The 15,400-nt window shown below is 49.5% G+C and overlaps 2 protein-coding genes across 3 annotated transcripts; both read right to left on the bottom strand.

Annotated features, from left to right (window-relative positions):
- Positions 1-760: 760 nt before the first annotated feature.
- Positions 761-8,256, bottom strand: LOC114850373 (uncharacterized). 2 transcript variants are annotated; one of them, XM_055505032.1, is made up of 11 exons: positions 8,104-8,256; positions 7,928-8,034; positions 7,762-7,864; positions 6,951-7,050; positions 6,656-6,695; positions 6,528-6,579; positions 6,065-6,173; positions 4,756-4,860; positions 4,446-4,560; positions 3,606-3,696; positions 761-1,191 (listed from the first exon to the last, which is right to left on the bottom strand). In XM_055505032.1, exons 2-11 carry the CDS (start codon positions 8,017-8,019, stop codon positions 1,135-1,137), a joined length of 864 nt encoding a protein of 287 aa, XP_055361007.1. In that variant the 5' UTR covers positions 8,020-8,034; positions 8,104-8,256; the 3' UTR covers positions 761-1,134. The 2 variants fall into 2 exon arrangements, with proteins under 2 accessions (XP_055361007.1, XP_055360997.1); XM_055505022.1 differs by lacking the exon at positions 761-1,191 and adding an exon at positions 1,403-3,161 and having other exon boundaries at positions 8,104-8,251.
- A 356-nt stretch (positions 8,257-8,612) lies between these two features.
- On the bottom strand, positions 8,613-12,735 carry LOC129603506 (uncharacterized). The gene is made up of 9 exons (XM_055505019.1): positions 12,395-12,735; positions 11,902-12,002; positions 11,497-11,566; positions 10,484-10,614; positions 10,331-10,416; positions 10,164-10,263; positions 9,968-10,011; positions 9,434-9,511; positions 8,613-9,364 (listed from the first exon to the last, which is right to left on the bottom strand). The coding sequence occupies exons 1-9, from the start codon at positions 12,627-12,629 to the stop codon at positions 9,136-9,138; spliced, it is 1,074 nt and encodes a 357-aa protein (XP_055360994.1). The 5' UTR covers positions 12,630-12,735; the 3' UTR covers positions 8,613-9,135.
- Between the last annotated feature and the right edge of the window lie 2,665 nt (positions 12,736-15,400).

Here is a 15,400-nt window from a genome sequence, read left to right on the forward strand (position 1 = left end):
GGGAGATAACGTGACCTCGCATCCTCCACGGTGTCACACATGAGGTGAACGTGGGATCAAGTTGAATATGAATATTATATATCTAAATTGAAACAAAGTTATCTAAATGTTATCAGCACCAGGGACTGCAGCGTGTGCAGAAATAGTAAATAGTGTCAGCAATAAAAGTGTGTGTGTGTGTGTGTGTGTGTGTGTGTGTGTGTGTGTACTTGCATCAAAGTGAGCGAGTGAGTGAACCAAAAAACGTATTTTCCTACCAAAGTGAGGACATTTTTGTCACACACACACACACACACACCGGTCTCTGACGCAGAGCTATAATTCACAGATCTGTTACATGAAGCTGCTGCAGCCTTTTGCTCCCATCAGCCACTTCTCCTCCCCTTTAAGCAGAGCAGGATTAGAGGCGACTCCTGTTGAGCTTCACCCCGAGTGGTGTCGAATGGCTGAAGGATGAGCTCCGGCGCTGAGTGAGTGTTGATGTGACCCCGACTGTGCTGCAGTCAAAGGCTGAATGGAGCTGAGTGACGGGTGGAGGATGAGGTCAGTGTGTGTCTGCTCCGCAGGGGGCGGCGCTCTGCAGCTCCGAGGAGGAGGATTAAGCAGATAGTTTGAAACAAAACCTGCATTAGCATCATGTCACAGGTTTGGAGAGCAAATACAGCTACATTGGTTTTAGAGTCAGGACTCAAACGGACTCTGCAGCCACAGACCTGAGCATGGACAAAACCCGGGTCCATTGGACCATCATCTTCTTTAAAGCGTGGCTGAATGTTTTGACTTCACAGACAGAGGAGAACACGTTTGCTACATGGTTTACATGTGCTGCATTGAACAGCAGGAGCTTTGCTCACAGTGGAGTCACGGGTTCTGAGGGTCCGGTTGCCTGAGATGCTCCTTCTTCCAGCTCCTCCTGCTTTAAACTCAGCTTCCTGTTTCACACGGCGCTTCTCGCTTCCACCTGCGTTCTGTCGCTCCTCAGCGTTGGAGGCGGTCACACAAACACGTCATTTATCTCCCTTTGTGCTCAATGGCAGCGCCGCAGTCACGCTCAATGTCCCGTTTCAGCTCCCGTCATGACGGACGAGCAGCAGCTCCTGATGAATGAGCGGCGCCGCATGCTTTGAATGTGAATCAGGCCTCAGCGGCTGCTGTCTGTGGGAAACGGGCCCGTTCTGATGGATTCTGACCCTGCAGAGATGGTACAAGGTCAAACTGATGGAGCGACTAACAAACAGCATCAGCAGCAAAAGGCACCAACTCACCTCATCGGACCAGAACCAGGCTCTCAGTCACTAAAAACAGCTCAGCTCTGCATGAACCCCAGTAACAGGATGTGACATGCAGTAAAACAGACACAGCTGATTTTACTGTGACAAAGACTCGATCACAGAAGAGAAGCTTTGTTCAGAAAAATACCTTTAATGTCTTTAGTCAAAATCATACAGGAATCAGACCTGAAGAGCATTTAGTGATTTCCATGAGCAGAAGAATCAACATCCACATTAGGACAAGGCAGTGGTTTGATGATGGTTAGTGAGCGGTGATCACCATCATCTCTGATCATAGTGCGTCTCACATCAGCATTTGTTAATGTTTATTAAAGGGAAAAGAGCACCGTGAACTTCAGCTGCTTAAAGCAAACGTTGAGCTGTGTAAAAGGAGGCGCGTGGAGTTTCAGGACGGAGCCGATCAAACGGAGACCTGAGGCCGATCATGAACCCTTTAACCACAGTCGGACCATGACGTGCTTCAGGCAACAGCAAACACATGGGATTCTATCAGCTGCAGGAAGACGCAGGACGACAGCGTGGTCTCACTTCTGTCTCCGTCTGGAAACGGACCACGCTGTGAAGCCTCTCCTCCACCACCACCAGAGCAGAGTTCTGCTTCTCATGGTTTCTCCATGACTCCTGTTCAGTCTGACTGCTGTTTTCTGTGTAATGTGGTCACTTTTCATTCAGATGACTCTGACTCAGATTAGTTTGTCAGGAAACCTTGGGCATAGGAAATAAAGGAACAAAGCAGAGCCAGGAGGCGTCAAAGCATCCAAACACTTTGACCAGAACCAGAACATGTGACTCAGCAGCGGTCGGAGGCTCCAGTTGTGACGGAGCCTTGAGCTACGACTGCAGCGTCAGTCTGGATGCAATTAGCCAGAGCCGCTCTGGTGGAAGAAGCCACATAACAGGTTAGAACAGCAGAGCCTGAAGGAGACTGAGACTGAGACTGAGACGGGCTCTGACTCCTCTAAAGCAAAGACTGAAGGCTGGAACACGGGAGGCTGAACCAGCGAAACTGATGCTGCTTTTGTTTGGCCAACGATGAAGAGGACGAGGTTTGTCCATAGAAAACAAACACTGACCTCCTTCTTAAAGGCTTCCTGTCTGGGTCAAGCTGCTGCCCCCTGCTGGGGCAGAACCTACAAGTTCTGTGGCTGCTCTTTCAGATCCAGACACGTAAACATGGAGGACGAGGTGAAGGAGTGAGCTGACACCAGCGTCTGTGACAACTCTCAATGAACTGAACAGGAGAGAGGACAAAGCTCCTCTTGTCTGGACCTTTCAAGGCGTCAGCACTGGGCCAACATGCTGCCTCGCTGGTACCTCCAGCGCCAGCTCTGCTGGCTCAGCTTCACCTGAGAGTCAGAGATGGGCCAGTGTTAAAGGTGTCTGAGCCTCAGACGGAGGCAAAGGTTCTGGTGCCAAAGTCCAAACGGTTCCATCAGAGCAGAGTCGTCACTTCCTGCTTCACAGAACTGGTCCTGACCTCAGCCTCTCATCCCTAACATCACCCTCTCATCACCCCACAGGCTGCAGCAGGAAACAGCACTGACTGAGTTTGATGCTAAAGGAGCACATCATGGTTCATGGACTGCTAGAGCCTGGTCCACGTAAACGACTGAAGCGCCTTCACTTTCAGTGTCGGCTGTTCAAGCGTTTACGTTGAGGCCGTAAATCCAGAGTGTGCATTATATTATAAAGGTCTCATCAGTGGATGGATCTGACTTCAGTTGTTGTTCCAGCCTTCGTTTGCTGAACCCAGAAATGTGTTTGTGCTCAGGTCTCACTTCCCCTTGGTTTCTTTCAGTCCACCAGTGATTTGAGGTCCGGCAGTCCTCTCAGTTTAAGGTCCAGCAGCATTTGACCCAAGGCTTTTCCCTGAAAAAAAGACGCATGGTCTGAACAGACTGATCCCCACAGTCTCTGGCTTCTATTACAGACGTCCTGCTTCTAGCACTGACGTTCATTGAACATAGTGATAATAATGTAGAGGTTTGTTTGCTTCCATCCCATTGGTTCTGTGTCTTTAGTTTTACATTTATTTTTTGTAGTTAATATTTTTATTTTGCATTTAATTTATTTCGAGGACAGTAAAAGGAAAACGCTGATGATGCAGCCCCTTCTCTCTGTTCCCACACGACCACAGAAGTGATCCGAGATTCACTCACACTACGTTGGGTCCGTTTGTTGGATCTTGCTGCGTCTACTTCTACATGTACAGGAAGTTCAAGTTCCAACAAACTATGATTCAGAGAAGTGATGAAAGAGGCAGCAGAAAAGATGAAGAAGGGACCAGAGGCCGTGAAGGTCCAGTGCCGTTACCTGAGGGTCACTGCGCAGCGACGCCACCCCTCCTCCACCCAGACAACGCTGCAGGACGAAGTTCAGGCCGTGGATCCCAGGAAGAGAGTACCTGCAACGCACAACACTGGGCTCAGAACCGCAGGGCCACAGTCACACAGCACCAGGCAGTCCGACACGGTTATGTCTGGATGCGCGGGCAGCTTTATATGCAGTCACACACATGCTAACGGTTAAACCCTGGATGTGAGCGTGAGAGCAGAGGCCTCCTGCAGCTTTAACGAGCGGTGAGGCGCAGTAATGAGTGTCTGTGGCAGGGAGGCATTCAGGGTCTAAGAGGAGACGGGAGCTTTACTGACCCACAGGGAGGCGTTCAGGTGCAAGAGGACACGGGAGCTTTACTGAGCCACAAGAGCAGATGTGAGCTTTACTGAGCCACAGGAGGTGCAATAATGAGTGTCTGTGGCAGGGAGGCGTTCAGGTGCAGGAGGAGACCCGCTCCCTGTGGGTCAGTAAGGGCCACATCTCCTCTAGTCTTAATGCTAAGAGCCAACATGGAGGGAACATGTTCATGTTGCTGTCTGTGCTGCACACAGGCCGTCCCTGGTTTCTCCCACTCCGTTGTGGTTTGATTTATAACTACTGTGATGTGAATGGATCAAAAGCAGCCTGTTGGTTTGACAAAACAGTCTCAGCAGTTTCACATAAACAGTAATAATGAAACATTCCTAACACTGTTCTACAGTCATGAACATTTTGTGGTTGTGATGTGTTGTAACTGGTAATGCTGAGTCGTACAAATCAACGTGAGCGAAGCGGCGTCGCTGTCTGAAAGCTGCATCACTGCGTCTGACTGCTCACCGGGTCACGGCCTTGTCTCCAGGCTCAATGAGGTGGGAGAAGTACTGCTCCACCACAGAGGAAGTCAGGTGTTTCTTCAGGTACGGGAAGAAGAGCGGGTGACGAGCGATGACTCCTGGAGACGAGGACAGGAAGCAGGGTTTATCACACGAACCACAGAGCGCTACTACAGTTCCCATCATGCTGTGCTGCATGTAACCATGGATTCAGCCAGTGGCTTCAGCACATATTGGTTCTGGTGAATCCAAAGGTTCCAGGAGACAGAACAAGCCTGAAGCCCAGGTCACATCACAGCAGGGAGCGCCCTCACCGATGTTGGCCGAGTCGCCCTTGTCCCCGCTCCTCGTGTAGGCCAGCTCCTCCAGTCTGTAGCTGTGGGGGCCGGCGGGCAGGTCTGGACACAAGGCGCCTGGTGCTCAGAGCAGAAAAACACAGCTTCATAGGGACTGGACCTCAGACCTGCTACCAGTGTTTAAAGGTTATGAGGACTATTTCAGCTTCACAACGAAGCCTCTTGTTCCTTAAACAGGTCACATGAGGTCAACTGCACTCAGGACATAGTTTGTGTTCTTTAAGTGCCTCCTCCTGCATGTATTAAACTGAAAACACAATATCCACACAGCCTCCTGGGACCTACTTAACCCCACAAAGGCTCCATTATGGCCACTACAGCCTCTAAAGGCCTCTGGGTTCGTACCAAGGATGCCAGGACTGCCTTAAACGTCATCTCCCTCCTTGAGGATTCCACAGAACCGCCCTCACTAGTCCCCAACAACCGCCCAAAGCCCAGAGGCCCTTCTGCTGTCGCCTGCTTCCACAGACACGGACATGGTTCACTTTATCCACAGAGTCACAGCCGATGCATGTACAAACAGACGCTTTTGTACAGAGCAGAAATGGAAACCAAGCAGATTAAAGGCAGTTTTAACTGATTCCAGGTGCAGCAGCCTTGTTTCCTTCCCTCCTGGTTTCACTCAGCTCTGTGGAGGAAGTCTCCACTCTGTGTGCACGTGTTGCTCTCCTTTGATTTGGTAAATAACACTTTGTCGTTCACACTGGACCCAGAATCTGCTCAAGTCTGCAGGTCATGTGTTTGTGTGTGAAACAGTTACAAAAGGGCAGAATCAGTGCAGCTGTGGTCATAAAAATGAAAGAGGGAAAAAGCACAGTGAACAAAGCAGCGCTGGGATGAATCCTGCGAAGATCTGAATCCTTTTTCATGAAATCTCAAACTGACTTTGTCCAGTGATGTTTGGTTTTGTGTGGTGGACATAAGGGAGCATCGCCCTCTGCAGGCAAACATAGTCATAGCATCAAACACATCTGTTTATTAGCAGCTGTTGGGAACAAATGGTGGCTCTGAAGCTATGACGTGTTAAGGTCAGATACTATAAACCTCCTCAAAGAGACGCCTGAAGGACTATTTAACCCTTTAAGACTTTAAACAGCTCCTAAAGCACCTTTGCTATAAACGTGCTAGTTTAAACAGCTTGGGAGCTTCTCAAGCTCACAACACCTCAAGCACCGTGCAGCAGCGGGCTGCGAACTATGGCAAATCACAGTATCAGGTGGTGCAGTGGGAAGATCTTATCGTTAGCACGTGGCTAGTGTGTCTGTACCTGTGTCCGGTCCGTCCTCTGCTGAGGTGGGAGGGGCTTGCTGCTCAGGTGCACGAGGCCCCGCCTCTGAGAGTGACTCCACCAGCTCCCCACCCATGTGAACGTCCACCTGTGGGGAGAGTTGACTGTTTGTGGAGCCAACCCCAGGCATCACTCATGTGACTGAGCCACTTAGGTTGTGTCAGATAAAGACGTTTCACGTTAAACCTGCAGATAAATGCTATGTATGGTCAGAAAGCTAAGTGACGACTGTAGAGCCTTAATTCAACGCGTGTACATCTGTATTGTTTGTTTGAGTGATGACCTGTTGTCTAGCTACAGTTCTCACTGAACACACTGAATGAATCACATTGTCATCAGATTTACAGGAAATGCTGATATGGGATTTTCTCCCTCGACGTCCTTCTTTGTTAGAATTTCTTAAATGTGATGACCAACGTTCAGGTTCGGCAGTGACTCTCACCTTGATCTGGGACTTTGGGTGTAGGAAGAAGAACGGCTTCAGAACTGGAGACCTGGAAACCATGAACACAGCTTTAGGAAACGCCTGAGGGAAACCTGAGATTGTTCAGCAGCAATCCACTGACTCACACTCTCGGCCGTCCGCCTACGATGCCCGTCAGTCCAGGAGCTGAGGGGAAAAACCTCATTTAGCTTCTGCAGGAAATTCACACCGTCACAGTTTAGGAGTATGAGTCACAGCAGCTGCCAGATTCACACTGAGTTCACGCTGAGTGTTGCTGTGTGTGGCTGAACTCAACATAAATAAGGTCCACGTCTGGAGAGTCGCAGCCTGTTATCTGCTGCACGAAGCCCCCTCCGCTCATAAAGCAGAGCCATCATCTCCTCTGGGCCCACAGGCCATGAAGCATGCGTGTGCTCTTACCCATGGCCGTCCCTGCAGAGGCCACCTCCCTGGAGAACAGCTCCAGAGCCCTTTTCTGCTGGTGCTGGACAGCCATCCACAGCACGGCCTCCCTGCAGCCCTGCAGCCCAGAGAGCACAGGAGCTTCACTGTCCGTTCCAGTAGTGTGTCATTATATCAGAGGCGTTGGTATAAAAAGAGATCAGAATGTGGACGACAGGAAACAAAAGAAGAAGCAAATTGGTTTAGAAGACGTCCAGTCGACCTGCTCCAATAGAGCACATATCAAAGGTGGATGTAGACATGAAGAGAGAGTCTGTTTGGAGCCATTAAACAGGATTAACTGTGACCTGGTGCTGGAAATGGAGTAAACACAAAAGAGGAAGTTCAGTCATGAGGACACTTGAGTTGCAAGAAAGAATTCAGGAAATCTGAACCACATTAAACTGGTTATATAATATCTGAAAGAACCACTGGAGTCCTGACAACAAACAGAACCAAGGAACCAACAACAGCTGATCAACGCTTGAATCCACTGACTGAAAGTCTGCACAAGCAGAGACCAAGACTCATTGTAGCAGTTTGGAATCTGCCAAAACACAGAGATAACAAAAAAGAACCGTCTTTTAGGACTAATCAGACTAAACAGGCCCAAAGCAGGAGTTTGATTCTCTGTGAAACTGTGGACTCAACCACGGCTCCATGACGATACTGGACCTGAAATCCCAGGCTGTTTCATATAATAGATGGGAACTCTCTGGAACCACTGTGGTTCCTGACCTGTGGGTCATGTCTGGTACAAAGTGAACAGCTGTTGGTCTGAAGGTTTTACCCTTGTGCGAGCGTTGGCACCGTACGTGTCCTCGGCTCCGAGCACCTGGATGTGGACAGAGCTGAAGTCGCCAAACTCCAACTGCCTGAAGATCCGCTTCATCCTGCAGGCAGACAGCAGTTACTCCAGCTGCCCAGTGTGTGAAGGCCGGGGTCCCTGAACGCACCGTTTGATGATGCTGTCAGCGGTGCGTCGGGCCTTCTCCGCCGCTCGCGGGCCTCCGACCGGACACACGGCGGTGGCCCTGAACGAGTCCATGTAGGTGGCACACACCTGCAGAAAGCACGGGTGGTTGCTCTGGTTGCCATGGTGACGTAACTGTGGAGATGGGGTCAGATTTACCTTGTAGTCCTGTGTGGGAGCGAAGCCTCTAGCTCCGGTGACCCTGACTGCTCCACCCCCCACATCTAAACACACAGACAGGCGTTTTAGCTGCAGCCTGTCCTGTCCTGCATCACAGGAGCACAGGTTGGACTGGACTACGTGCTGCAGAGTCCAGGCGTCTCCATCCACAGCCACCGCTCCCCGACTGGAACCTCTCAGCCAGTGCTTCACCCCGCTGTGAACCGGACTACAGGCCGGAGTTCATGCTATAAAATAAACTATGAAGTGCTCAGCGGGGTGAGGAGTTCAGCGAGGCTCAATTAGACAGAAATATTTACTCGTGTAGGAGGAGCAGGAAAGGGTTCATCAGCCAGAGCCACTCAGCAGCTGCTGCAGGTGGTTCAGGGTTTAAACCGAGCACGATGACACCACCTCATGAATAGACTTCACCTCACAGCGTCTGACTGGAGGCTGCTCAGATGAGCTCATTCACGTCTGTCCGGCAGATGTTCTGATAAAGAACGTTACAGTCAAAGGAGTGTGTGCTTCTACGTGTGCTGGGTTTGATTCCTGATTATATAATCAGTAATTATACGCCGTGAGTCTGAGGAGGACCAAACATGGTTGGTGCAAAATATGTAAACGCTGTTTTCAACCGGCTGCAGACTGAGATAGATGATGATAGAGCACTGAGTCACACTGGGAACAGAGGAGCTGCGTGAGTTGTATCATGTTCTGTTGAGGGCTGACCTCATACACGGTTTAGAAACATCATCAATGGAACTAAATGCATTGGATCAATTACCAAAAGGAAGGAAAACATGGTTTATCAGAAGGAGTTCAGGACCCGGGGGAGGTTCTAGATGCTGCAGCTCGGCTCTAGACGGGTTCAAGCCCAGTTGATGGAGACATGTTTGGGTTTATGAGAGATAAAGAGCTTATTGGAAGTTCAGCTGTGGTTGAAGGGTTGAGTCCGGGTCAAAGCGAGCCTTGTGTGAAGCTCCCAGAGGACTGTTTAGGGTTGTGAAAACAGCACGGTTCAGCCAGTGGTCACGGCCTCCGTGCGAGTGTGTGAGCGGCACCTGGTATCTCCCTGATGACCACCTGGCTGAAGTCACACGTGACGTCAGGCAGCAGGTAGCGCCGCGGGTCCCCGATCTCGTACACCAGCTGCTCGGCCACCGAGCCGAAGGAGACCAGGCCGCCGGTTCTGGGCGGTTTGGACAGAACGAAGGAGCCGTCACTGCAGCACTCCACCACCGGGAAGCCCATGTTGTCCCTGGAAGGCAAACAAGGCTTTCTACTGCCGCTGAGCCACCACAGAAGAAGAAAGAGAAACCACACGAACCAGTCAGGAACTTTGTGCCAGTCGGTGAAGATCCCACCAGTGCTCTGAGCTCCACACTCGATGAGGTGACCGGCGAGACTGTACAACGACATGGAGCAAATACCGGCCAGGTGATCAGAGTTCATTGTGTGTGTGTGTGTGTGTGTGACACGTTTTTCCTTCAACCTATAAAACCTATAAATATATACCATGTTTTGGCTATCAAGGTGAGGACACTGCGACATTGTGGGGACACTTGGCAGGTCCCCACCAGTCCGAAAGCTTTTTTGAGGGTCAAGATGTGATTTTAGGGCTGAGGTTAGAATTGAGTTTTGGTTCAGATTAGAGCAAAGATTAGACGTCTGCCTTTATTTGTAATGGTTAGAGTGATGGGCTAGAGAAGGCATTATGTCAGTGGGAGTCCCCACATTGATGACAAACACGACTGTGTGTGTGTGTGTGTGTGTGTGTGTGTGTGTGTGTGTGTGTGTGTGTGTGTGTGTGTGTGTGTGTGTGTGTGTGTGTGTGTGTGTGTGTGTGTGTGTGTGTGTGTACCTCCCACACGCCAGGAGGTCGTACTCGTCCGTCCCCCATCCAAACTGCAGCGGATGCAAACAAAGGGAGCAGTTACATTCCTGAGCCACGAGCACCCGTCCTGTTATTTACAGTCAGTGACGCGACAGGAACACAGCGTCCTGACGCAGATGCTCAGAACAGAAGCACTGGTTGAAGAGACAAACATCAAACCCACACTGTGCATGAGCGGCGCCAGCGCCACCGCGCTGTCCACACATCGACCCGTTACCACGATATCTGCCCCGAGGTCCAGACAGCGACGAATGGGCCCGGCCCTGAACACAACGCCTGCAGTTAGTGACTCCTCACAGAGCGCAGTTTGTTTCAGCTCGGAGCTCGTACCCCAGGTAGGCGTTCATACTGTGAAGGCCGTGCGGCAGCTGCCGCCTGCCGCCGTCCTCCGCCCTCACCTCAGACAGGCTGCTTCTCTGTGGGCACAGCAGGCGTCACGTCACCATGTCTGGAGTTAAACTCTGAGTGTGAGGAGGGTCTTACGTGTGGCATGAGGTCATCGCCGGTCACCACAGCAACCCTGAGGTCCAGACCCGCCTTTCTGATGACTTCCTGCACGGCCTCAGCGCACGCCAGAGGATTCACGCCTCCTGCGTTACTCACAACACGGATGCCTGTAAAGAGAGGAGGCTCCTTCATGACACGGTTAGCAGCTGTGAACGTGTGAATAATAAAGTGTTTTATTCCACAAACACAAACTGTCGAGCTCCATGAGATACTAAAAAACTCAAATCATGACGCAACACAATCTGTGGAATAATCAGAACCAATGAATGACCTCTGTCCAGTGTTTTGAAAGTTCTCTGGTCCAGACAAATACAGATGTTGCTTCATTAATTGTGGGGGTCAATGGGGAAAAACAGATGTCGATGGCAAAGGGCAACACACAACAAAGAAGACGATAAAGGCTGTGAAAGGCAGATGAAGAGAAGGAGGAACAGCAGCACTGGAGCAAAGAGGAGGACGACACTGGATCAGAACGCGATCCAGAAAGCAGGTAAATAGTGTAAGAATGAAGTTAATGAATAGAATCCTAAGATGTCTATCACAGTTACATCATGAACTGTATTAGGTTACATGTGAAATCACACTGAATGTGTATGTGAGAAAGATGAGGTACGGGGAGCATGAGCTGGTTGGGGGGTGGTGGTGTGTGTGTGTGTGTGTGTGTGGGGGGGGGGGGGGGGGGACTAACAGGGGGGGGCGCTGTTAGTCTGCATCAGGATTAAACTGTGGACTGAAGGAACAGTCTGAAGGGCTCAGCCCAAAAGCATGACTGCCTTTGTAGAGTTTGGAGCCGGAGAAGACATGAATCAACGAGGAAACGTCCACTGAGCTTGTTGCTCCACAACCATGTCCTGAACCAGGCAGGCGTCAAAGCAGAATGACAGGAACAGAGCAGAAGAGGCAGATGTTCACAGGCCCTGACGCCCACATGTTTTAGATGGTGACAAATGATTGAATAAAGCTGCACAAACTGAGACTGACTCGCTGACCTTTTCTGTGGATGTCGTTGATGAACGGAGCCAGAGCAACGTGCACAAAGTCTGGAGCGTATCCCAGGTTCTACAGGAGCAGACAAAAAAAGAGTCATCGGCCGGCAGCCAGTGTAAAAACCCTGAGGGGGTTTCATGTAAACATCAGTTACAGTGAATCAGCCCGTGTGCGCCCTCTGCTGGACGAACCCTGTAATGAAGACATGAACTCAAACGAACCACTACTGGTCTAGTTATTAATCGAACCTGAAGGATGTTTAGAAATATGACAAATTACTTAATAGCCAGGATTTAGGCTAAAGTTTGATCGTGATTTATGCCTTTAACTATTAAATATACAAAGTCTAAAGCCAAGCTCGAGGCTCATAAACATTCTTTCCAAAGACACAGACAGACGTAACTCACGGGCGCTTTGGCTTTGGCTGCTGTGAGCAGAGACATCGTGATCTCGCTGAGGAAGTCAAACACCAGGAAGTCGAGCCTCCCGCTGTGGATCAGCTGAGGCACTGGAACAGACACAGCTCTCAGCTGAAGCGCTGGTTCACACGGTTACTGGTTCCACGGAGGGTTCTATTCATGGTGTAGGTGGGAGGATTCACCAGCTACTCAGACCAACGCTGGAGCCGGAAGCTCCTCTTATCGCACGTGTTGTGATTGCAGGACTTTAACACTACTGTAAACGGCTCCTGTCCTCCTGACTGGAGCTTTATTTATTAGCTTTACACTGTGTTTAATATAATTACAAGTCTTTAACTGTCTGTTTACCAAATACAACAATGACAATGTTTGGTGTAAACTTCACTGCACAGACACAACAAATGTCATGACCCCAGGAAGCTAACGGATGCTAACCGCTTAGCTTCAACCACTATCACCGTGTGGTTACTATTCACCGTACCAGAGGTCGCCGTGTCCCCCCAGAACCCAGAGGCACAGCCGATCCGGACCGGTTCTTTCCTGGCATAACGCGTGTAACGTCTGGAGACGCTCCCGTTGTTTACAGAGGACAGCTCCGCCGACGAAACACAGCGCAAAACGTTAGCGTCAAAACGTGAAGTGGCGCATTTCACGGGACGCTTACAGCGCAACAGCCGCTTGGAGGTTAAAGTCACTGAATATGGAAAAGTAGACATAGTTCATAAATGTAATTTAAGTAGAGGAAAATAAAAAATGGGTTTCCACTTTCAGGCGTACAGAGCACTGAGTGGTTCCAGCCAAAGGGCAGTCCGGGTGGAAACACGTCACTCCTCCGACTGATTCTTTGTTCCTATCCGAGATTTATTGACGACCACTGGCCGATTTCGCGATATTATAGTTTTTATCGGTCGCTTTGACCTGTTTTGCACAACTAGATTCCAACTATTTCCTGTATTATTTACAATATTTCAGTTTTCTGCCACAGTTTGAAAAATGAATGTGTTGGATTCAATCAAAGAGAAAGAGCAACAGGCTCCAATGACGATCAATGAAGCAGTACTGATTCACACTGAGATCAGTGGTTTGTGTTTTTCTGTCCACTGTGTTATGACTGATTGGACATGTTCATGTACTTGGTTCAAGTTGTACTGAAGGCAAAGTGAGTTTCTGCTGCATATTTCCAGTGTTTTGACGCTTAGAGCCTTTTGCAAACAAAGCGTGTCATTATGACACTGAATCAGCTGTTTGACCTGTGTGTGAACTGTTAAAGAATGGACGGCTGCGTCAAAGCTACCGATAAAAAGTGTAAATAGGAACAAGTGAAGACACTAAAGCCTTAATAAGATTTGACTGTACTTGTGAAGTGTTTCTAGTTTTGCTCTATTTAGGTCGTTGTATATGTACTTATATAAAATAAACCATATCACTACATGTGAAATGATTAAAGGTTTAATGAAGCTATTGCCTGTTTTCAGGTTTGTTATGTGATACGACAAATATATTCTTTACATTGTTGTGTAGTAATTGTGAACATTTGTACAGTTTATTACATGATAGGAATATGTAGCTTGAGAACCACAGGTCATGAAGATTAATAACAGTAATAGCAGGTGTTTTGCATCATGCAAAGAACCTGCATATTTACATCACACACAGTCAAAAACAACACAAAAAACCTACACATTTTTCTGACAGTCAAGAGACGGAATCTGACGAAGCGACAGATCTGAAGGTTTGTCTCCTTGCGTTTAAAGACATTTGTCATTATTCAGCTGAGCGACAGTTGCTTCTCACATTACTTTTATGATTGATTTGGTTTTGTAAGATGGACAGAAACACTCGTGATGTAATAAGACACAGGCTCTTACTTCCTCTCACAGTGGATGTGATTTGTTTGGCTGATGACACCAGAGTTGATCTGTTGCTTTTTAATGGTATTATTGTGATTATTTGTACATCTCCAGTTGACGTCTTAACGGAGGCTCAGAGTCTTCACTAACGCTGCTGTTTTCTCCTCTCTCCTTGCCGTGTCTCCTCTCTCCTTGCTGTGTCTCCTCTCTCCTTGCTGTGTCTCCTCTCTCCTTGCTGTGTCTCCTCTCTCCTTGCCGTGTCTCCTCTCTCCTTGCTGTGTCTCCTCTCTCCTTGCTGTGTCTCCTCTCTCCTTGTCAGTCATGGCAGCTCCGTCCTCACAGCTCCACTTCCTGCCTCTTTCTATCAGCCCACACTTCTTTCAGTGCTTCACATCCCAGGGAGCTTCTACATGTTCGTGGGCTTCACCTTCATCACCTCCTCCTCTTCCTCTCTCCATCTCCATCCTGTGGACAGGCTTCCAGAGGCGGCTCCAGCGTCGCCGTCCGGACCCGTGGGCCGGTGTGACGTCTTCACTCACCACATGGCGGCTGTGGACATGGCAGCGTCGTGGGACCTCTTCACACACGTTTACACATGCAGCCATGGATGAAAACGCTTGGCTGTTACCTCTTCTCCTTCATCTTCCCAGAACAGACCCTCCTGCACTGCTGACGCGTGTGGAGCGTTGCCTGGCGGTGGTTTACCCCCTGACCTCCCGTCAGCGCCGTCGCCTTGGAAACTCCAGCATCGCCTGCGTTGTGCTGCTGTGCTTTGTGATTCTGGGCTTCTTTTTACTTCATTAATTGTGGTGTCAAGGAGCTTTGTACTTCCCCAGTTTCACCTCCGCTCCGTTTTTTGCCGTCTTCGGCCTAACCCGGTTCTACCGCCACCGTGTATCACAGCATTCACATCAGCAGAGTGTGGCACCAGGCTTCAGTCACAGCCGCAGCCTCCGGCCCGGTCCAGGTGCAGCACAGGCAGAACCAGGCTTCTGGGCAGCGAGAACCACACGGCCGTCGTGTGGTTCTCGTGTCCCAGTTCTCTCGTGTAATAAAGGACTGAAAGCAGCACATCCACTAAACATTAGTCCCACCAGGACTTCATGCTTTATGTGGAGGGAGAGGAGGAGGGTTTGTCCCCTCATCACCTGCCTGGAGCTGAATGGACCCACTCAGATCCACAGGTTCAGTTCACCATGCTGCTGTTATGTTTCCATCACAAGATGGAGGAACAAGGTACATGATAATGAGGTGGATGCAGGTAATATTATCAGATCACAGGACTCAGAAAGACAACAAAAGAAACAAGGATTTAACCTGAGGAGCGACTGATCGAATCAGGACTTAACAACCTGAGACAAGAGCAGGTCAGACAGCTTCATGTCAGGAAGCAGCAGGTGGCAGCTCATGTTCAGTCTCCATCTGCTGACAATGGTTGTGGGCACAAACAAAGAAAACCAAGATGGATGACGTGCGTTTTCACCTTGATTATTTTATTCTGATAATGTGAGCAAAATGTGTGACATACACAAACGTACTTTATTATTTTAGGCGTCAAAAGGATTGAGACCTGCTATGGTCCGTCTTCACAAGAGGAACCCCACCACCATCAGCTACACCCTCAGTAAAATTGGAAC

The sequence above is a fragment of the Betta splendens genome, chromosome 2 (assembly GCF_900634795.4).
Source record: "Betta splendens chromosome 2, fBetSpl5.4, whole genome shotgun sequence".
Classification (NCBI taxonomy): domain Eukaryota; kingdom Metazoa; phylum Chordata; class Actinopteri; order Anabantiformes; family Osphronemidae; genus Betta; species Betta splendens.